General features: G+C 47.6%; 1 protein-coding gene and 1 long non-coding RNA gene across 4 annotated transcripts in view; one reads left to right on the top strand and one right to left on the bottom strand.

Annotated features, from left to right (window-relative positions):
* The window catches only part of SWAP70 (switching B cell complex subunit SWAP70), a 73,972-nt gene extending 66,922 nt beyond the window's left edge, over positions 1–7,050 (top strand). For all 3 annotated transcript variants that reach the window (XM_029956279.1, XM_029956278.1, XM_029956277.1), the window contains 3 exons: positions 4,334–4,532; positions 5,449–5,545; positions 5,873–7,050. In XM_029956279.1, coding sequence (XP_029812139.1) covers positions 4,334–4,532; positions 5,449–5,545; positions 5,873–5,979 — 403 coding nt within the window. In that variant the 3' untranslated portion in view covers positions 5,980–7,050. The remainder of the gene's footprint in view (positions 1–4,333; positions 4,533–5,448; positions 5,546–5,872) is intronic.
* Positions 3,675–17,925, bottom strand: LOC115306080. The gene is made up of 2 exons (XR_003915170.1): positions 16,312–17,925; positions 3,675–6,153 (listed from the first exon to the last, which is right to left on the bottom strand). It is a non-coding gene; the product is annotated as an uncharacterized LOC115306080 (long non-coding RNA).
* Between the last annotated feature and the right edge of the window lie 4,068 nt (positions 17,926–21,993).

Genomic DNA, 21,993 nt, shown 5'->3' with positions numbered 1-21,993 from the left:
TAAGGGAGGGACAAAGAGAGAGAGAGAGCGAGAGCGTGAGCATGCTCCGTACTGTCAGTGCAGAGTCTGATGTGGGGGTTGAACTGTGAGATCACAACCTAAGCAGAAATCAAGAGTCGGATCCTTAACCAACTGAGCCATCCAAGTACCCTTGTTCTAGAAATTTATTAAAGTATTATTTGGAGTTTATAGAATGAGTGCTGTTTTGAATGAGACTCAATTTTGGGTCATTGAAGCTAGTATGGTAGTTTTTAATCAGTGTCCTGGATTTCTTGAATCAAAGTATCTGCATAGGAGCCAGGCATGAGTATTGCTATTTAAAAAGCTTGGGCTAATTATCTTGTACACTCTGATTTTAAGTAAATAGCAAAATGGTTTCAACTTTGGAATACAAATATAAACAATACATGAAGCTCTGCTCCAGTAAGGTGAAATTAGAGAACTTGGTGTGCAAAGGCCATTTTGTGAATTTTACTAAATTCTGAATTTGTATTTCATCTTTGTTTTTGGAATTTGAGATGAATAAAATTTGGTTATTTTTAGGAGAGGTGAATTTATCTCTTTCCTGAAGTCACAGAAGCTGGACCTGATTTCAGAGGGACATTTTGTCAGATTGTCAGAGGGGCTTTTCTCCTTGCTCTGACTCGTCTGGGGAGGCCTTCCTGGGTTAAAAATCAAGGGAAGGTTTCATGGAGCCGAGTGAAATACATTTACGTCCAGCACGGCTTAACTGACTCATAATCCTAGGTTGAGGGTGGTTGCAGAGGGCTTGTTAGTTAACTTTCCTGCCCTTTCTTTAAGCAGTAGCAAGTCATTCTCAGAATATTTGGTTTCTCATTGTTCTTCTATAGGATAGTCCTTTCTCTGTCAGTGTTTGAAGTTTCCTCAGAGATACTTTTTATAGTAAATTATTTAAATACAAGAACTTTGACTTGAGCCATCTAGGTCTTAGGATTTTTTTTATGTTTATTATTTATTTTGAGAGGCAGAGAGTGAGAAGAGCAAGAGAGAGAATCTCAGTCAGGCTCTGTGCTGTCCGTGCAGAGCCCAAAGTGAGGCTCGATCCCACAAACCGTGAGATCATGACCTGAGCTGAGATTAAGAGTCAGACGCTTAACTGACTGAGCCACCCACGCACCCCGTGTATATATATATATATACACCTATATATATATATATATATAAATTGAAGTTGTTGTTATTTTGATGTGTATTCTTGAAGGTTGTCTAGTGTCTTCTAAATGGGACCCCGGAAGAAAACTGTTTAATATTTGGACAACTCAATTATTGGAAAATTCGTGAGGCTTAGCCATAATCTGTCCCATTATAACTTTTACCCACTGCCTTTTTGGATCTGTAAGTCCTAGGAGACTACCTTAGTTATGTCTGTATTCCCAGCAACCAATGCAGTGCCTGGCACCTAGTGAGTGCCCAGGTGATATTTTTTGAATGAATGAATGGATCCAAGTTCTACAAATGGGGCACATGAAACAATCGTCACTCTTCTATATGATACTCATTTTTCATATATTTGAAAGCAATTAGGGACCAAGCTGTGGAGTTAGGTCTGAGTTTGGTTCTTAGCTCTGGTACTTTCTAGCTGTAATTTTTGAAAAGTCACTTCACTACTTTGAGACTTCAGTTCCTTATCTATAGATTTATGGATACTTGCCTACCTTGGAGGGTTGCTGTGAAGATTAGAGGAGGTACTACATGCACAGTATTTAGTGTAATGTCTGGTATTTGGTAGTCTGTGTGTTGGTTATCTCTTTTGCAGACGAGGAAGATGTACAGTGTATAGAATGTCAAAATAAGCATTCAAAAAGATCTATTGACAGGCTGGACTGATGGTTTTAGACTAAGGAGATAGTTTAAAAAATCTTTTCTAATGTTTATTTTTGAGAGAGAGAGCTAGAGTGACAGAGCATGAGCGGGGGAGGGGCAGAGAGAGAGGGGAGACAAGAATCCTAAGCAGGTTTTAGGCTCCGAGCTGTCAGCACAGAGCTCCACGCAGGGCTTGAACTCATACCACAAGATCATGACCTGAGCCGAAGTTGGACCCTTAACTGACTGAGTGACCCATGTGCCCCAGGAGATAGTTTTAAAGTAACAACAGGAGACTTGGATCCGGGAGAACTTGGCTTAATAGCAATTCATTCAAAAAGATTCAGGGTTTTTCTTTCCTGTGAGATGACTGCCAAAAACCTCATACACTCTCAGGTGGTGTTAGTGAATGTGAAGTATTCAGTGCAAATGAAGGTGTCAGTCTTACTGTAATAACATGAGCTGATATTACCTAGCACCTAGATGTGGTCGGCACTGTTCTAGGTACCTTACATGCATTATCATAATTGATGCATCTACAAACCTTTAATGGTGGATGTAATTTCTATACCTTTTTTATAAATGAGGAAACTGAGGCAAGGAGTACTTAAAGTCTTTGTTCAGGGGTCTTATTTGGAAACCACAGAAACAAACTTGGGTTTGCTAGAGCAGTAAGAGTTAATTGGAAGATTCTTGAGTAGTTGATCACTTCCAAAGAAAGGCAGGTGGCTAGACCTGAACACAGGCATGGACCAAGGGAGCCTGAGCAGCCCAAACCACAGCCCAAACCAGGCCAAGGGAGTCCCCTGAGGATGCCACGGATGTCCGCATTGGCACTGTGTGTTGGGAGTCCCCATTGCTCCTGCTGTCCTGCAGCACTGGATGTTGCCACTACCAGCAAGATAAATTGTCCACGATCTCTGCTTTGCTTGAGTTGCTTCAGAGTTAGAGTTTCAGGAATGGCATCTGCTTAGCCAAGCCCAGCTTCCACTGTGCCCTGGCTGCCAAAGGGCAGGAGGGCTCAGGCCTGTGGCATATGTAGTGGGAGGTTGGCCCTGCTTCCCATCAAGATGCCTGCTGTGGCAGATTCCTTGGACACATGTTGGGGATTCCAGTTGGGCAGCTTGAACACCTGCTGATGTCCATTCCCACTTCATACACTCACCCCTAGGATGAAGAAACAGACCTTTCTAGTCTCGTTCACTATCATGTCTAGAAAAGCACACAGGTGCATAATATACACACACTGAGTGAGTGAAAAAATACTGATCAGACACCATTTGCAGTGTTGTGTTCAGTTGTGGATATCACACTCCAGAAGACATCTAAGGGGGGAGTGGATGGTCCTGTGTAGGACTAGGGATAGTGGGTGGGAAAGCTCTTCCTAGTTGAGGAAGAACTTTCTGAGGACTGAGGTTGCCTGTTTGTGAGCTCATTGTGAGCCCACTGTGAACCTGCCCGATTTGTGAAGCAGTGAGTGGCCCATCCCAGAGTATCTGAGCACAGTAGTATAACCATGTCGCAGGATGTTGTAGAGGGAATTCTTGCAGTGGTGGGGGCTGGGGGCGGAGGTCCTGGGGGTGGTGGGATAAGGGCTGTCTAGTCTGATACTTTGTCTTCCGTCATTGGTTTTAGAAGAGCACACTGATGGCCACGCCACTAGAGATGTGGCCTGGCCTGGGCTGGCATCTAAGTACATTGTCTGTACTTTGGTACAGGTCTGGACTTTATGTTAGTTTTATTTAAATGCCTGTGTGGCTGGATATCCTTAGGTAGGTAGCCTGTTATCCAAAGATAACATTTTAGAGTCACACAAACCTTGGTTAGAATTCACTACTACCCCTGTGACATACTTTTAAACATTCTGAATTTTTATTGCTTCATCTGGAGGGATAATGATATCCCGCAGGATTGATGGGGGGTTACAATAATGAAGTCAAGTTGTGTGACCTGTCGTAGTTGTTCAGTAAGTGGTTATCTGTTGTATTCTGTCTTTTGTTGGCTCCTTTTCCCCTCACTTTCATTATCATTAGTTTGTTAGCTTTTTCCTTGGTAATATGTTTGTACTTGATGAGAAATGTTTTAATGTTGAAGCAACCAGGTAATTTTCAAAACTTGGCCCTACCACCTGTCAGGCAACTGACCTGGTACAGGTCATCTAACCTTTGTGTCTCACTTTCTTCATTGTTGAAATGTGAATGTCAACAGCACTTAAGTTTACTGTGAGGACTGATTGGGAAAATACACTTAGCTCTTGGCCCAGTTGTGGCACATTAAACCGTTCATAAATGTCATTTAACGTTTTTCAAAAAAGGGTGAAACGAAGAGGAGCAGGCCAGGACACATGAGGCACCTTGCCAGCGCTGTGAATATGGGCCTCTGTGGCCCCTAGTTGTTTCTTTACAAAATGAGGGCGGTGAATTCGATGACGTCAGGCCTTGTCTGCCGGTCTCGGTGGCTCAGGCACAGGAGCCCGGGCAGGTTTGGTCCTAAGTTCTTCGCATTGCAGGTTGCTGGAAGAAGAGTCTTCCAAGAGGGCTGAACTGGAAAAGTGGCACTTGGAGCAGCAGCAGGCCATTCAGACAACTGAAGCAGAGAAGCAGGAGCTGGAGAATCAGCGTGTCCTGAAAGAGCGGGCCCTTCAGGAAGCCATGGAGCAGCTGGCGCAGCTCGAGCTGGAGCGGAAGCAGGCGCTGGAGCAGTATGAGGTGACCCGCCTGACCCCTGCACACAGGCACTTAGAGTTTTAAACACAAACATTTAAGCACCTGAAATTAATATAACACTACTTGTTAAATGGAATTAAAAACTTAAAAAAAACCATTTAGAAATAACAGTATTTACTTAGCTGTAAGAAGTAGTTTTTCCACGTGGTGAGGTGTATCAGGTAAAGTCTAGTCAAGAGGCACACAGTGATTTGAACAGGGAAAGTTTAATATAAACACCTCTAATGGGATTATCTACCCAGCAGTAAAGACGACTCTAAGAATACAGAAACAGCCCCTGCCTCTGAGACTGACACAGAGCACCCAGGAAGGGGACACATGTGCTCGTCGCCCCTTCTGCCCAGTGCTGTGATCTGATCTTGGAGAGGGCATGGCCTTGGCCCCACGGACAGGAGACAAGCTGTGACTGGGCCCTGGGGGAAGTAGCCCACAAGGCGATGACACTAAAACCTACAGGCGTGAGCACCGTGTGTCCCCTGCCCGCCACAGGAACTGCTGAGGAGAGCACAGTGGGACTCGGAGCAGAGCCCCTTCTTTTGTGACCCTTCAGTGCCCTTTACTGACAGAGTCGTGCCAGCTGGTGAGGAGAGTCACCTGGTGTCACATGCAGGACAGGGAGGGCTGGGTTGGGGGCTGTGGTTGGTGAGCCTTAATGCATATACAAGGATCTTACACATTCATGTGTAGCTGTGTCATTAGGTCCCCTGGGTGACTTTGGGCAGGTTATTCAAGCTCTCTGCCTCCTGGTTTCCACGTCTGTAAAATGGGGGTGATTAATAGTTCCTGCTTCTTTGAGTGGCTGGATTTAATGGGGTAATCAACAGAACTGCCCAGGCATTTTTATTTGGTCTTAAACTGCCCGTGTGTTTGCATAGTCCAACATGTACTTCCGTTGCAGGGAGTTAAGAAGAAGCTGGAGATGGCAACTAGTAAGACCAAGAGCTGGAAGGACAAAGTGGCCCAGCATGAAGGATTAATCCGGTTGATAGAGCCAGGTAACACGCTCTTTGAAGTAAACAGTTATTTATCCAATTTATCCTTCTGTTTTATTTGTGTGTTTAAATTGTGCTAAAAATCTTCTTTAGCCCAAATATATAGAAACCACACTGTTGAGGGTCCATTTCTCTTGAATAACTTGCTCTGTACTAGACAAGAAGGCTCAGTTAATTCCCTTGCACACATCTTCTAGTTGTTTTGGCTGGTGTGACATTTATGGGTATTCCTCAGAAAAGAAATGAAGTAGAAAGTTACTCTCTCGTCTGGAAAAATGGTGATGTTAATTAAAGAATATGAAGAATATTTAACTTGTGTTTGTTCCTTAGGTTCAAAAAACCCTCACCTGATCACTAACTGGGGCCCTGCAGCTTTCACCCAGGCAGAACTGGAAGAGAGAGAGAAGAACTGGAAAGGAAAGAAGAACACTGAGTGACCAGCTGGCAGGGGTCCCGTCCACTGTGCCGATTCCGGGTGTGGCTGGAAAGCTTGATGCTGAAGCCAAAGGAACTGGCTTCGCCGCTGCTAACCGTTCCTCCCTCAGTGCCTTCTGTCAGGCCAGTGCGCTGAGGAAGCCTTCTTGTTTATCTTCCTGAAAATAAGGGCTTACCTAAAAAAAAAAAAAAAAAAAAAGGACACTATCAAGCTTTTTATTTACTCTTTCTTTGAAAACTTCAGGTTCTGAAAAATCCCTTTAGGGTCTCTCAGGTCCTTGTGGGGACGAGGCAGCGTGCAAACTGTGCCGTGGGTGCGTGCTATCAGCTGGTGATGCTGAGGGGGTGGGGTCAGGGTCGCTGGATAATCAGAATCTGATTGGGGTCATTCTCTTACTGTGGCAGCAGGTTTCCTCCTCCCGAGTGCATGGCTGGTCTGCTCGCCTTGGCATGCTGGTTGCCACGGATAATTTTGACCAGTTGCTCCCACAGAGAGGTCCCTGGCCCCTCGTGGATTTTGCCTCTGCTAGGAGGGTACAGTCCATGGATGCAGATGTGCAGAAGTTTCTGCTGAATGCAGTGCTGCTGAGTTACTTCTGGCTCCTGTGGCACTAAGCTCAAGGAAGCAAACACCTTATTAAACAGGCTTTGGCTAAGATAGACACTTAGGAATCAGCACAGAGATGAACTGCGTAAATCCCATCTGGAATGATAATTTGATACTAACTGAATTCTTCCTAATGTTTAAAAAGGTTTTAAGGGTCAATGTGTTGCCAGACCCCTTGCTTTTTTACTTTTGTAGTTACTGTACAGAAAAATTCAGGAGTGTGTGAATGCTTGTCCTGATCAGGCCTTTTCCTTAATACAAATATGATCATTTATAGGAATTATACATGAAAAAAGTTTTAAGAATGTATTTTTATGATGTCCTATGTTGAGAGGGAACAAATATTTATAATTTTCAAACATTCTTACCTAAGTATTCTTTACCTAAATATTGTACAATGTAATATGCTGAACTTTCTTAAATTTTTGCTAATTTTCTAAGATGTATTAAAAATGTTTTTTATGTTTGGGTTTTTGTTTTTGTTTTTTAGTAAAATGAACTCAGTAAGAAAATAAAAATACAGAACAGCAGGATACAATTGTGTATTTTCATATAATGAGATGGACTTGAGTTTAGGGATGCTTCCGGCAAACACTGAGTTTAGAGCTTGAGCCCCCCCCCCCCCCAAACCACTGCTGTGATGACGTCAGCTATGGCTTTGTGTCTGGTGCTTGAGTCACTCATGTGGGACACCGTGGCAGATGTGTACATTCACAAACGGGAACTTACAATGATGATTTCTCCCTCATTGTTGCTGTTACCTCTAAATCCTGTTAACTCTGCTTTCCCGAATTTTCTTTCTATGCTTTTTAGTTTTTGTTTCAGTTTTACCAGAGTAAACAGTGTGGTTTTTGGTTTGGTCTCACATGGTTGCCAAGATTAAAATGCCTATGGTGGACTAAGGCGGCCCATGATCTTTTCCTTCTAGAGGGAGAGAACACACTGGCTGGTGTTTCTAAACATCTTTATCAACAGGGATGACCCCCCCCCCCATATCTTGACAATATCTGGACACATTTTTGGTTGTTACAACTGGGAGTGCTACTGGCATCTAGTGGGTAGTGGCCAGAGATACTGCTAAACATCCTATAATTCACGGGACAGGCCCCTGTAACCAAGAGTCATCTGGACAGAGCTGTCTGCTGTGTCTCTGTTGTCCAGATCACAATAGTAGGAGTCAGGGTTTCCCCTTCCGGAGTCCCAGGAGTTGACCTCTTTGGTAGAAATGGCAGGGAGAGGAGGGCAGAAGCTTTGGCACAGCCAGTTTGGGACACTGTACTTCAGAAAGTAAACATTTAAAAACACAGATCTTTTGCTCTGTATGTTTTTTTAAAAAGTCTCTCTGTGTGGCAGGTTGCTGAAGTGTGAAATAGGAAGGCTGTCATGACCTTGATTTTCTTTCCACAAGAGGGAGGGTCTGTCAGAACCATTTAGCGACTGCTAAGAAATGAGTATTCAGATTTACTGCCTAACTGATGCAACACCTTGTACTGGTGCCTGTTTCCAATTGGCAGAGCCTTTTGTACCATCAGAGGAGTGTCAGCAAAGCAAGCTGCCTTGTGGAGAGAGGATCAGATTAAGATGAGGCCACATGAGTAATGCAATCAAATGGAACAATATCCTTATAGGAATTCCAGGAGGAGGAGACAGAAAGGGGCTGAAGGAGTACTTGAGCAAATTATATCTAAGAATTTCCCCAATCTGGGGAAGGAAACAGACATTGATATCCAAGAGGCCCAGAGAACTCCCCTCAGATGTAACTTGAATTGATCTTCTGCACAGCAGATCATAGTGAAACTGGCAAAATATAAGGATAGAATTCTGAAAGCAGTTAGGGATAAAAGGGCCCTAATATGCTTGTAGGGATAGTAGCAGACGTATCTACTGAAACTTGGCAGGCCAGAAAGTTATGCCAGGAAATCTTCAATGAACAGGAAAAATATACAGCCAAGAATCTTTTATCCAGCAAGCCTGTCATTCAGAATAGGAAGAGAGATAAAAGGTTTTCCCAAACAAACAAAAATGGAAGGAATTCATCACCACTAAACCAGTCCTGCAAGAGATCCTAAGGGGGACTCTATGAGGGAGATGTTGCAAAGAACACAAGGTACTAGAAACACCACTACAAGCATGAACTCTACAGAGAACACAATGACTCTAAACCTTTATTTTTCAATAATAACACTGAATGTAAATGAACGAAATGCTCCAATCGAAAGACACAGGTATCAGAATGGATTAAAAAAAAAAACACCCCAAGATCCATTTGCTGTCTATGAAAGACTCATTTTACACCTGAGGATGCCTTCAGATTGAAAGTGAGGGGAGAGAGAACTATCTATCATGCTAATAGAAGTCAAAAGAAAGCTGGAATAGCCATACATATATCAGACAAACTGGACTTTTAAAGGTAGTAATGAGACAAAGAAGGGCATTATATAATAATTGGAGGGTGTATCCATCAGGAAGAGCTAACAATTATGTCTATGCACTGAATTTGGAAGCACCCAAATACATACAACAATTAAATCACAAACATAAGCAATCTTATTGCTACGGATGTGCTAATTACAGGGATTTTAATACTTGACTTACAGCAATGGATAGATCAACTAGACAGGAAATCACTAAAACAATGGATGTGAATGACCTATTGGACCAGATGGACCTGACATATATTTAGAACTCTACATCCCAAAGCTATGGAATTCACTTTCTTCTTGAGTGCACATGGTACATTCTCCAAGATAGATCACATACTGGGTCACAAAGCAGCCCTCAATAAATAGAAAAGAATTGAGATCATGCCATGCACACTTTCAGATCACAATCCTATGAAACTTGAAATCAACCAAAAACATGGAGGTTAAAGAATGCCCTGCTAAATAATGAATGGGTGAACCAGGCAATTAGAGAAGAAATTAAAAAATATATGGAAACAAATGAAAATACAACAATCCAAAGTCTCTGGGACCAGCAAAGGCAGTCCTATGCGGAAAGTATATTGCAATCTAGCCCTAGTTCAAAAAACTAGAAACAGCACAAATACAAAATCTAACAGTGCACCTAAAGGAACTAGAAGCAGCGCAGCCAGAACACCCCAAACCCAGCAGAAGAAGAGAAATAGATCAGGGCAGAAATAAACAATATAGAATCCAAAAAGGTGAACAGATCAATGAAACCAAGAGTTGGGGTTTTTTTTGAAAAAATAAAATTGATAAACTTCTAGCTAGGCTTCTCAAAAAGAGAGAGCACCCATATAGACAAAATCACAAATGAAAATGGATTTATTACAACCAATCCCTCAGATATAAGCAATTATCAGGGAATACTATGGAAAATTATATGTCAACAAACTGGATAACCTAGAAAGAATGGACAAATTCCTAAACACACACACACACACACACACACACACACACACACACACACACAATCAAACTCATATGGGAAGAAAGAAAATCTGAATAGACTCATAACTAGTGAAGAAATTGACTCAGTTATCAAAAATTTCCCAACAAATATCCCTGGACCAGATGGCTTCCCTGGGGAATTCTACCAGACATTTAAAACAGAGTTAATACCCATTCTTCTTTTTTTTTTTTTTTTAATTTTTTAATGTCTTATTTATGTTTGGTACAGGGAGAGACAGAGCATGAGAGGGGGAGGGGCAGAGAGAGAAGGAGACACAGAATAGGAAGCAGGCTCCAGGCTCTGAGCTGTGAGCACAGAGCCTGATATGGGGCTCGAACCCACGAACGTGAGATCTGACCTGAGCCGAAGTCGGAGGCTTAACCGACTGAGCCACCCAGGCGCCTAATACCCATTCTTCTTAAGCTGTTCCAAAAAATAGAAATGGAAGGAAAACTTCCAGACTCATTCTATGAAGCCAGCATCGCTTTGACTCCCAAACCAGAGAGTTCCAGCAAAAAAAAAAAAAAAGAAAAAAAAAAAGAAAAAACTGCAGGCCAATATTCCTGATGAATATGGTTGTAAAAATCCTCAACAAGATACTAGCATATCGAATTCAACAACATATAAAAAGAATTACCATGATCAAGTGAGATTCATTCCTGGGTTGCAGGGCTAGTTTAATATTTGCAAATCAATCAATGTGTTGCATCAAATCAACAAAAGAAAAGAACCATAAGATCCTGTCAATTGATGCAGGAAAAGCATTTGCAAAATACAGCATCCTTTCTTAATAAAAGCCCTCGAGAAAGGATAGAAGGAACTTACTTAAAACATTATAAAAGCCATTTATGAGAAGCCCACAGGTAATATCATCCTCAATGGGGAAAAACAGCGCTTTTGCTCTGAGATCAGGATCATGACAGGGATGTCCATTCTCACCACTGTTGTTTAACATAGTACTGGAAGCCATAGCATCAGCAATCTGACAACAAAAGGAAATAAAAGGCATCAAAATTGGCAAAGAAGTAGTCAAACTTTAACTTTTTGCAGATGACATGATATTCTACATAGAAAACCTGACAGACTCCGCCAGAAGCCTACTAGAACTGATCCATGAATTCAGCAAAGTCACAGCTTACAAAATCAACATACAGAAAACGGGTTACATTTTTATACACCAATAATGAAGCAACAGAAAGAGAAATCAAGAAACTGATCCCATTCACAATTGCACAAAAAACCATAAAATACCTAGGAATAAATCTAACCAAACATGTAAAAGATCTGTATGCTGAAAACTAATGAAGGAAATTGAAGAAGACACAAAGAAATGGAAAAGCATTCCATGCTCATTGACTGGAAGAATATATATTGTTAAAATGTCAATACTACCCAAAGCAATCTACACATTCAATGCGATCCCAATCAAAATTGCACCAGCATTCTTCTCAAAGCTAGAACAAACAATCCTAAAATTTGCATGGAATCACAAAAGACCCCGAATAGCCAAATATTGAAGAAAACCAAAGCAGGAGGCATCACAATCCCGAACTTTAGCTTCTACTACAAAGCTGTCATCATCAAAACAGTATGGTATTGGCACAAAAACAGACAAATAGACCAATGGAATATAATAAAGAGCCCAGAACTGGACCCACAAGTGTATGGCCAATTAATCTTGGACAAAGCAAGAAAGAGTATCCAATGGAAAAAAGACTGCCTCTTTAACAGATGGTGCTGGGAGAAATGGACAGCAACATGCAGAAGAATGAAACTAGACCACTTTCTTACACTATACACAAAAATAAACTAAAAATGGATGAAGGACCTGAATGTGAGACAGGAAACCATCAAAACCCTCGAGGAGAGAGCAGAAAACAGCCTCCTTGACCTCAGCCACAGCAATTTCTTATTCAACACATCCTCAAAGGCAAGGGAATCAAGAGTAAAAGTGAACTGTTGAGATCTCATCAAGACAAAAAGCTTCTGCACTACAAAGCAAACAACCAATAAAACTAATAGCCGATGGAATGGGAAAAGATAGTTGCAAATGGCATATCGGATAAAGGGCTAGTATCCAAAATCTATAAGGAACTCACCAAACCCCACACCCGAAAAACAAATAACCCAGTGAAGAAATAGGCAGAAGACCTGAACAGATACTTCTCCAAAGAGTACATCCAAGTGGCCAAAGACACATGAAACGATGCTCAGCATCACTCATTATCAGGAAAATACAAATAAAAACCACACTGAGATACCACCTCACACTGGTCAGAGTGGCTAAAATGAACAAATCAGGAGACTACAGATCCTGGCGAGGATGTAGAGAAATGGGCACCCTCCTACACTGTTGGTGGGAATGCAAACTGGTGCAGCCTCTCTGGAAAACAGTATGGAGGTTCCTCAAAAAACTATCCATAGAACTCCTCCATGACCTAGCAATAGCCCTGCTAGGAATTTACCCAAGGGATACAGAAGTGCTGATGCATAGGGGCACATGCACCCCAATGTTCCTAGCAGCACTTTCAACAATAGCCATGGAAAGAACCTAAATGTCCATCAGCTGATGAATGGATCAAGAAGATGTGGTTTATATACACAATGGAATACTTTATGGCAATGAGAAAGAATGAAATCTGGCCATTTGTAGCAATGTGGATGGAACTTGAGGGTATTATGCTAAGTGAAGTAAGTCAGGCAGAGAAAGATATCATATGTTTTCACTCATATGTGGAACAGGAGAAACTTTAACAGAGGACCATGGGGGAGCGGCAGGGGGAAAATAGTTAAAGAGAGGGAGGGAGGGAGATTCTTAAATACTGAGAACAAACTGAGGGGTGATGGGTGATGGCATGGAGGAGGGCAATTGTTGGGATGAGCACTAGGTGTTATATAGAAGCCAACTTGACAATAAAGAAAAAAGAACTTCCTAAAATTAAAAAAAAGGTTAATGTAGCATATGTGAAGGAAGGAACCATCAACCCCAGGGCTGCAAGTCCTAATCTCCATTTCTCCCAGTGAAACATGGGAGACTTCACGGCAAATAAAGATACTAGAAAGTCAAAACTTCCAAAATTCTCTGATGGACAGGCCAATTATGACCCTTTGTCCCTGTGTGAATTTTTTTTTAAATAACGTTTGTAGTATTTCACAAAGTAATACACATCCAATGTGGAAAATGGAGACAAAGCAGGTATGCAGAGAAACTAAAATACCTCGCTCTAATCCCACTCTCCAGAGACAGTCGATCAGGGTTGTGGTGCAATCCTCCAAGCCTAGATTTCACACCCACCCCCATAAGGGACAACCTCCATCTCCCTGGCAGGTCGTTAATATGCCCAGACCCAGAGGCAGTGAGCTGTTCACGACTTTGTGGAAATGACTCTGCCCAGACACGCCTGGCAGAGACTGAGCCGGGACCCAGGCGCTGGCCTGAGCGACACCAATGGGGGCCACCAGGTGGCAGGCGTGCGCCGCGGTCGCGCTCCAGGCCGCCCCGCCCGCCAGTTGTCCCACTCGCGGCTGGGTCAGTCTTGGCGGGGGAGGGGAGGGAGTGCCAGCGGGTCACAGCCTAGTCCCTCCAAGGGCTGAGGAAACCCACAGAAGCTGAGCATACCAGAGCGAACCGTGGGCCATCCTACTGTGTCTTCAACAGCCCAGAAAGTTGGCATTTTTTCCTACTTAACAGATGAGGAAAACTCAGAATTAGGCAGTTGCCTAAGGAGATGGCAGGCACAGAAGGACGGAGGACAAAAACCAGGTGTCCTGACTCCAGAGCCTCTCCTAGCCATTGAGCATGTACCACCTGCCTGCAGCGCGGGCTGCCTGGAAGCCCATGAGGGGAGAAGGTGGTGGAGCCCCCTTTCTCCTCAGGCCCTGAGATTTCCTTTTGGGGGCCTAAGGAGTGCCCCCCTGGTAGCTTGAGGCATTTTAGTCGTGACTCACCCCTCCCCACTGCCACAGGCACACACAGGCCCTGTCCCTGTAAGAGCCTAGGAAGGGGCAGCCCTCTCTCCTCTGTGGACAAGCCTGGCAGGGGGCCACGGCTGGGATGAGAGTGGGTTAGAAGGGAGGGGGAGCAGCCAACAAGCAGGGGCCTGTTTCCTGACTGGTCTGACCCTGCCTGTCCCCGGGGAGGCCCCAGCACACGAAGCAAGGTCATCCAGGGCGAAATTCCAGTCTGAGCCCTGAGCAGTAACTTCAGTTTTCCTGATAAGGCTCAAGAAGGGACACAGAGAGGCAGCCCCACACCCCCATTCTGTCAGCACCTCCACTCCTGGGAAGCCTCTGCTGCAGACAGTCAGCCTCGGAAAGAGACAAAGATAGACCATTGGCCAGATAAGGAGAGAGACAACCAGGGATAGACAGGGCAAGGAGCACAGAGGAAGACGACAGGGAGGACCAGGCAGGGCCATAGCTGAGGCAGTGGGTCTGGAGCCCCAGAGACTGGAAATGCTTCCAGGGTTGTGCTTGCTATTGCTAAGGTTGTGACCGGGTGCAGACGGAAGATGCAGTCATGGCTGAAACAGGAGGGGTGTTAAGTGTGGTAGAAACATGGATTGAGCTGCCGGCAGCCTGTGGGCCTGGTTCCTAATGTGCACAAACCTGGGGCTGGTGGGTGAGGGTGATGGAGGAGTCCACATGCGGCACAGTCTCTGAGCCTCCGGGAGGCCAGGCCAGAGAGGTTAAGACGGGGGCCCTATACCAGTGGAGAGATAGATGCAGCCGGACCCAGACTGCTTACCAGAGGCTCCTGACTTGGGACTCTGTCCCTGCACACTCCGCACAATATTTGCCCCCAACACTGGCTGTTTGGCTTGGCAAGTGAGCAAGGTGTAACGCCACAGCTGGGCTGTGGGCACCTAGTCACCATATGCAACTGAGTCAGTCTCAACCACTTCCCCCACCCCCGGGGGCAAGAGCTCGTGCCTGCACACACAGCCCTATCTGCACAGGTACACACAGATGCCATGTGCAGCTGAGTCATAGCTGCCTCTCAGAGCACGTGCCTGCATGCACATGCACGCAGATGCCCGAAGACGCCATTGACACCTGATCCTGAGTCACGGACACTGTTGAACCCCAAGGGAGGGTACTGAAAGTATGCTCTGCCATTCCCATTTCAACACAGATACCCATATATACTCACACATACACATACCCACCAAACATCATTGTGCCTGTCACATACTAGGGATCAGTAACCACAGGTGGAATGAATAAAGGATTGAACGAATGAATAAGCAAACAAGTGAAAATACGAGTGACACCCACACTGTTCGGCTACTCGATAAAATTGGTTGGGGCAGCGTTGTAGGGTGGGTCCCAATCTATGTCTGTAGGGAGTTGTCTTGCTCCAAATATAGCCTCCGTGGGCGGCAGGGAGCCAGGGCTGCCTCCCAAACTGTGACTTCACTGGGCCTACAGCCCAGCCTCTGAGGGGTTGGAGAAAATTAACAGAGAAGAGGCCCTAGATTTTTGCAGCCAGGGCTGGGCTGTGACACTGGAGTTGGTAGGTGCCAGTACTCTGGAAATACCACTTGCTCAGGGGCTTGAGCTGCAGGACAGAGTCCCAGAAAGAACTGGTTCTGGGCTGGGCCCCTGGGAACTGCCTGTCCTGAAATTCTGGGGCCATACATGCAGGAGTCAAGGCCCCAGCTGAGTGAGAGCTGAGGCAAGCACAGTGCCTGGGCCCACCTGGGGTTGCCAAGTCAAGGCCCATTGGGTGGTTCCCCATCTGGGCAGGCTGCTCCTGTGGCTGCTCCTCAAATCTTCCTTTCTCTAGCCACTCTGCGTCTGCCCTATTTCATCATCTGGAATATTGTAATCTTACCACAACTGGTCTTCCTGCTTTTAGATTTTCCCCTCTAATCCTTGTTCACAGCTGCCAGTGTTATATTTTTAAAATACGGATCTGATCATGTAACTTTTCTGCTCAAAATTCTCCCATAGCTCCCCATTATCAGATTGCCTTAGCCTGGTGTTCAAGACCCTTCACCCTCTGGTCCCATGGTACCATGTGTGTTTTCAGGGGCTGACGTGTTGGAGGGACAGTTGTTGGTTCTATCTGTTGGGTGGACTCTGGGCACGTAGGCACTTATGGGGATGAAAGGCCTAGTGGGCCGACTTGCAGACCAATGACTAGGTGTCTAGATGGCTGGGAGGCTAGATATAAGGTGGAGATGTGAAAGTAGGTGGAAGGATAGTGCTTGAGCCAAGGCTGTTTTGGTTGCAAGGAACAGAAACCCGTATCATCAGCAAAGAGGTGGAAGACAGTTAAGGACAAAATAAGCAACTTTGCAGACCTCACCGATATTAAGGCCCCATGCAGATCGGAACTGGCAGGTCAGGAGCAGGCAGTGGCTCTTCTCTCCATCTTTGGTGGATCTCTGTCTGTCCATCCAGCCGGCTTGGGCTTCTTCCTCAGGTCCCAGCAGCCATTCTCTCAGCTACTCTTGCTCCTTTGTCCCACAAGTTTTTACTAAGTGCTCAGTTCAGTGTTTGTGCCTCCACCATGCTTCTGTGTGCTCAGAGGCAGGCTGCAAACAGGAAGTTACTGACTTCAGGAAGCCGGCTTTCTGATGGGGAGAGACAGGAGGCAGCTGTTTGTGAGGGGGTGATGCTGCGGACACAGAGCAGGCGCAGGGTGCAGGGCGCAAAGCCAGGGCTGGGTGCTGTCAGGCACGGGATGCGCAAGGAGCTTCTCTGGGGGAAGCCGGGAGCGAGTGAGGGGTGAGCTCAACCAAGTCCAGGGGAGGAGTGTCCTAGGAAGAGCGCAGGACATCTGTGGTGGGTGATTGATGCAGGTGAGCAAGTGGCCCCTGGCCGGAGATGAGATCTAAGGGCAGCAGAGGCAGGGATCACCACAGGTTTTGTAAGCTGTTGTAAGGATATGGAGACTTTTAGTCCAAGGAAGGGGGAGCAGTACTGGAGGATGCAGACCAGATGATGCCGTGGGCTTACATTCGAAGGGGCGTCGTAGGGAGACGCCTAAGGAGGCTCCAGCACAAGCCCAGGTGGGAGACAGGCCAGGCCGGCAGTGGCGCTGGTGACAAGAGGTCTGGTTTAAGGTGTACTTTGAAGATAGGGTCACCTGTGGTTGAGAGTAGGGAACATTCCACCGAAGACTACTCAGTCCGTGGCCAGGGCAAGCCTAAGGAGTTTCCGTTTCCGAGAAGCACAGTTTCTTTCTGGCCGGGCAGGGAGTGCAGGGAGAGGAGGTGCACCTGCCCCACACTCGGTGCTCGGTGCTCATGGAGGCGTCTGCAGGCAGAGCTGGGGCTCAGGAAGAGCTTTAGGCCAGAGTTACCGGACGACGCGCAGCCATCCAGGGAAGAGACCGGGTCCGGGGCGGCCGGCCAGTGCTGGCGGCTCAGGACAACAGGCAGCACGGGCGCCCTGGGCGGAGCGGCCGACAGGCTGGGGGGAAGCACGAGACACGGGGTGAGAAAATGTCTGAAGCCACAGGGGGCTAGCAGGAGCTGCCGAGAGTTCGGGAACGGCGAGGCAGGCGACCCCTCGTTCCCACTGACGACCGGGCTTCCCGTGCCCGCCTCCCGCGAGGGGCCCGCTCAGATGCGCCGCGCACAGGGAGGATCACGGGTGCGACGTGGCCGTCCGGCTCCGCCCTGCAGCCTAGGCGCGTGCGTGTGTCACGGGGCGCGGGACACAGCGCGAGGACGCGGGGACGCCGGCACTGCCGGCGGCGGCCGCGGCGGCTCTGGCTCTGGCGCCGGCGCCTTCCAGGTGGAGGTGAAAGGCAGGCTTCATGGAAAACCTGTGAGTGAAAAACGTTGTGCAACAGTAGCTTGCCGTCATTCAGGATGTAAGCTGGCGCTGGACGCGACCTGACTTCTCAGAGATACCTCACATTTGTGCTCTCCAACGAGGACTTGAATGTATGACTACGTCCGTCATCTCCAAAACAGACGACCTCTTTGGGGCAGAGTTTCACGCAGGGCTACCCAAGCTTCCTGTCGTGAGCGTGCGTGTGTGCGTGTGTGCGCGCGCGCGCGCGCGCGGGAGGGGCTCCTCCTTGCGCCTCTCGGCAGCGGCGTGGGGCTTGGGGCGTGGGGCGGGGCGCGTGGGTAGGGAGCAGCGCGGCGCTCTGGGAGGCCGAGCTCGCGTGGGGCCTCGAGCTCAGTTTTGAGGCGCGGAGTGGGCCTCGCAAACCCTCGCTGGTTCCAAGCCACTTTTCCGGTGGTCCTTCCTGCTTTCGCGCCTGTTTTGAGCAGGGCCCTGCTCCGCTACATTTAAACATGCTCACGTCTCCTTCGCCCTAAAAGCCAACAAGCCAGATCCTGTCTTTGACTCCACAGCCCTCCAGCCGCAGCCCCAGCTCCCGCCCGTGCACAGGGCAAGTCTTCCCAACGCCTCTCTGCTGCTCACCTCTCACGGCCTCCTAGCCCACTGCAGCCTGCCTTCTGGGCCCCTCACTGTCCTAGAACATGCGCCCTCAAGTCGCCAGTGACCCCCGGAACACTCTTCAGTCTTCCTCTAACTAGTCCAGCAGTTTCCAGCACTGGCCTCTTGAACCGCCCTTCTCCTGTCCTTGCAGGCACAGCATTCTTGGGTTCTTCCTACATACAGGCTGCTATTCGCCGTTCCTTCCAGGTCCACCCCTACCGCCAACCCGCATTCCTGTCCTTGGGCGTGGGCTGACTCTCGCGTCTTCTCTGAACTCTCACTAGTGACACCCACTGACCATGTCTCAGCTTGGGTTACCATCTACTTTTCTGCCTCCCTAGTGTGCATCTCCAGCTCCTTCCTCTCTGTATGCAGATACTCACTAGGACATATGAAAGGCACCTGAGCCTCCACGGTGCAAGGCCAAACTTGGGTTCGATTCTCCTCTCCCGCAGCCCTGCTCAATGGCTGCTAACCACCGGCTCCCCAAGAGGCACCACCAAGCATGTGGTTGTGCAACTCAGGAACCCAGGGGGTCCTCAGACACCTCTCCCTGCAGCCTCCATGGTCAGACCACCACCTGTTTCATCCTACTTCCTCAACAACTTTGGACTCTACAGTTGTTCTTCACATCTTCACTGTCCCTTCCTAATCTAAACCACCATCACTGTTCCCTGGGTCACAACAGCCTTGTAAGTGGTCTTTCCACATCCTCTCTCACTTGCCTCCCTCCAAGCCATGCTGTAAGCTACTCTGCACATGGGTTCTGCCTCGAGCCTCACACATGAGGACACTACTCTCCTAAGAGAGAGTAGGGCTTCCTTAGGGTCATAGCAGGGCTGGAGTTTCCAGGGCAGGAAGGCTAACCCACATGCAGGCTGGAGGTTGGACACAGCTCAGCCAGGCTTCCTAGGGAATGGAGAAGAGGCTCTGAAATTTGCAGTATCAGGTTTCAGAAAACATGGGGTCAGGGTCAGCAGAGCAGCTGGTAGTGGGGAAGGCCAGCCCCAGCTAATTTCCTGTCAGAATGGCCCAGAGGCCCCAGCCCCTCTCTGGGCTGGCCACAGGGGAGGAGATGCCGGGAATGGCTCACATTCCTCTGGCTGGGGCTGCACTGAACCTCGAACCTCGGGGGACCTGTGGGGAGTGAGGAGGTGGATCTCTGAGGCCAGAGTCGGGGACTCTCTGCAGGGTACAGGCATCTGGTGTCTAACCCTTAGGCTGGAATGGGGCCAGAGACTGTAGAGCAGATGCAAAAAGAGCATCACAGCTGCTGAGGCCTTAAGATAAATGGGTCCAACCTCACTTTCAGATGAGGAAACAAGCTCAGACAGGACCAGCTATCAGGATCACATGAGCATCCGTGTTCTAAGCCCTGAACTCTGTTTCTTCTGGCCAGGCCTGCATTTCCTGGAAGGCCCAGCTTTGCTGAGCTGTGTGACGGCAGGGGGCCAAGCTGGGCTAGGCCTGTGCTCCTCTTGGCAGGGAGGCAGGAACTCTTGTTTCCGGACAGGGATATATGCTTCTCAGGTGGCCTGTGGGGTGGGCAGCCTGTGCAAAGAGGGTGTAAGGATGCTGAGTCAGCTGTGGGCCCCTCTGTCTTCTCCTTGGAGGCCCTAGCTCATTCCACCAGCAGAGGAAACTTTATGTCCTGGTCCAGTCCCTAAGAGGGTGATATCATAGAAGTGTGCTCTTGGCCTTGAATGGCCTTCTAAGTGGGAGCCACCCGGCCTATCTGGGTGGGAGGCAGAGGTCTCGGGTCTTCTGTACTGTCCATTCTCTGGCCCCAAGACTGGCCTGGTTGAAGCACGATGGCTGGTGAGGGTGAGACCAGGACACAGTCACTCAAGCCTGGGTTTGACCCTGTCTCCGTTAGACACTACTCTCTGCCCTGGGCAGGTCATCTAACCTCTCCAAACCACAGAGCCTTCTTTGCCCAGCTAGCTCCTTCTTGTCCTAAGACTTAGCATAAATGTCATTTATTCAGGTGTCAAACTGAAAATAGTCGGATCAAAGAAATGCAGTTTGGGGAGCACAGATTCTTGCAGTAACCAGCAAAGCGTCCTGCCTTTAGGCGAAAGTAAGGAGATTTATGAGAGGAAGGCTGGAAACTCCATGACTTGGTACAAACAGACTGCATGGCTGTTGGCTGCGCACTGACTATGCTGTTAACATGCAGAACTATTCCTGGAATGCTTTAGTTAACTACTGTGTCTTCAGAAAGTCCACAACCAACAGTTTTATGGCCAGGATGCCTGCTGTCTGTGGACAATTGCTTAGAACAACTGCCATTTTGCCTGGTCCAAACATGGACATGTAAGGCCGTTTTTCTGTAGTGGCCTCCCTGACTCTGTTTTAAAATGACTCCAGTCACATCGGTTTTTCATGCTGGGAAGTCTTCTCTGGAGGCCCACCCAGGGCTGGACTAGGATCTCTTCCCATTTTTCTGCAGGGCTCTCGCTGTCCCTACCAGGTCATAGCTCTGATTACGCCAGATATCATACCTTGCAGGTATGGATAATGGCTTATTTTACTTGGGGTCCAAAGTAGTCAGAATGGGCACCAGTACATAGCAAGTACCAATAAATGTATGTTGACTGAATGAATAATGGGTAGACAAATGCACAGAAGGATGGACAGTCTGTGATTTTAGGTGACTAGCTCATCATAGTAGGCTCCATCCTACAGTGGGAGGTTTGAGGGGAATGTGTGTGTGGTCAGGCTTGCCCTGGCCCCCACATAATGAAGCCCCCACCGAGAAATAACTCCCAGCTGCCTCCCACTGGTGAGGTCTCAAGTGATAGGGTCACAGCAGGGACCCCCCCAGCCCCACCTGCTAAACTCAGCTGCCCCTAGGACATGTGGATGTTGAGAGAGGATGCCAAAAACCGGTGGTCTCTATGTGACAGGTGGGCCAGTGTCCGACGGTGTCTGCACGTAAAGTGCCTGTGTCACTAGGGTGGCTACATGTGCAAGTGTACATGGTGAACATGCATGCCCTTGTCTGTTTGTCTGTGCATCAGTTCCCCAGGGTCTTGCAGTAACCCCCTGCAAGCACAGCTCCTGAAGCCCACATCTCCCGTGGCACTTGGGCCCCCTGCCTTCCTCTTGCCTCTCCCTGGGCCATCCCATATCCAGCGTCCCTGTCCTGGGCTCTTGTGCCCTGCACACCCCTCTGTCACTTCACATATCACGGGGTGGGGGGGTGGGGATTTATGTCATGCTGTATTAGTTTCCTTTTGCTGTTGGAATACATTACTACAAATTTACTGGCTTAAAACAACAGATTTCTTGCTCTCTGGGCTCAGACCTAGTTTGTGGCAACATGATTGAATGCACCAAGAAGGGTGGAATCATTGGTAAATATGGGACCTGTTACGGTGCTTCTCTCAGGGAAATGGTGGAGAAAATAAGAAATAAGTCAGCACGCCAAGTACGCTTGTTCCTTCTATGGCAAAACCAAGATGAAGAGGTGAGCTGTGGGGATTGGGCCTCTTGGATCCTGCATGACAATGGTAGTGAGTGGTGCCCGGCCCTACATCACCACTCTTCCCGGCACAGTACGTCAGCCATCAGAAGACTGAAG

This window comes from Suricata suricatta, chromosome 11, assembly GCF_006229205.1.
Source record: "Suricata suricatta isolate VVHF042 chromosome 11, meerkat_22Aug2017_6uvM2_HiC, whole genome shotgun sequence".
Lineage (NCBI taxonomy): Eukaryota > Metazoa > Chordata > Mammalia > Carnivora > Herpestidae > Suricata > Suricata suricatta.
The sequence above is the reverse complement of the archived record's forward strand: the minus strand, read 5'-3'. Positions and strand labels throughout refer to the sequence as shown.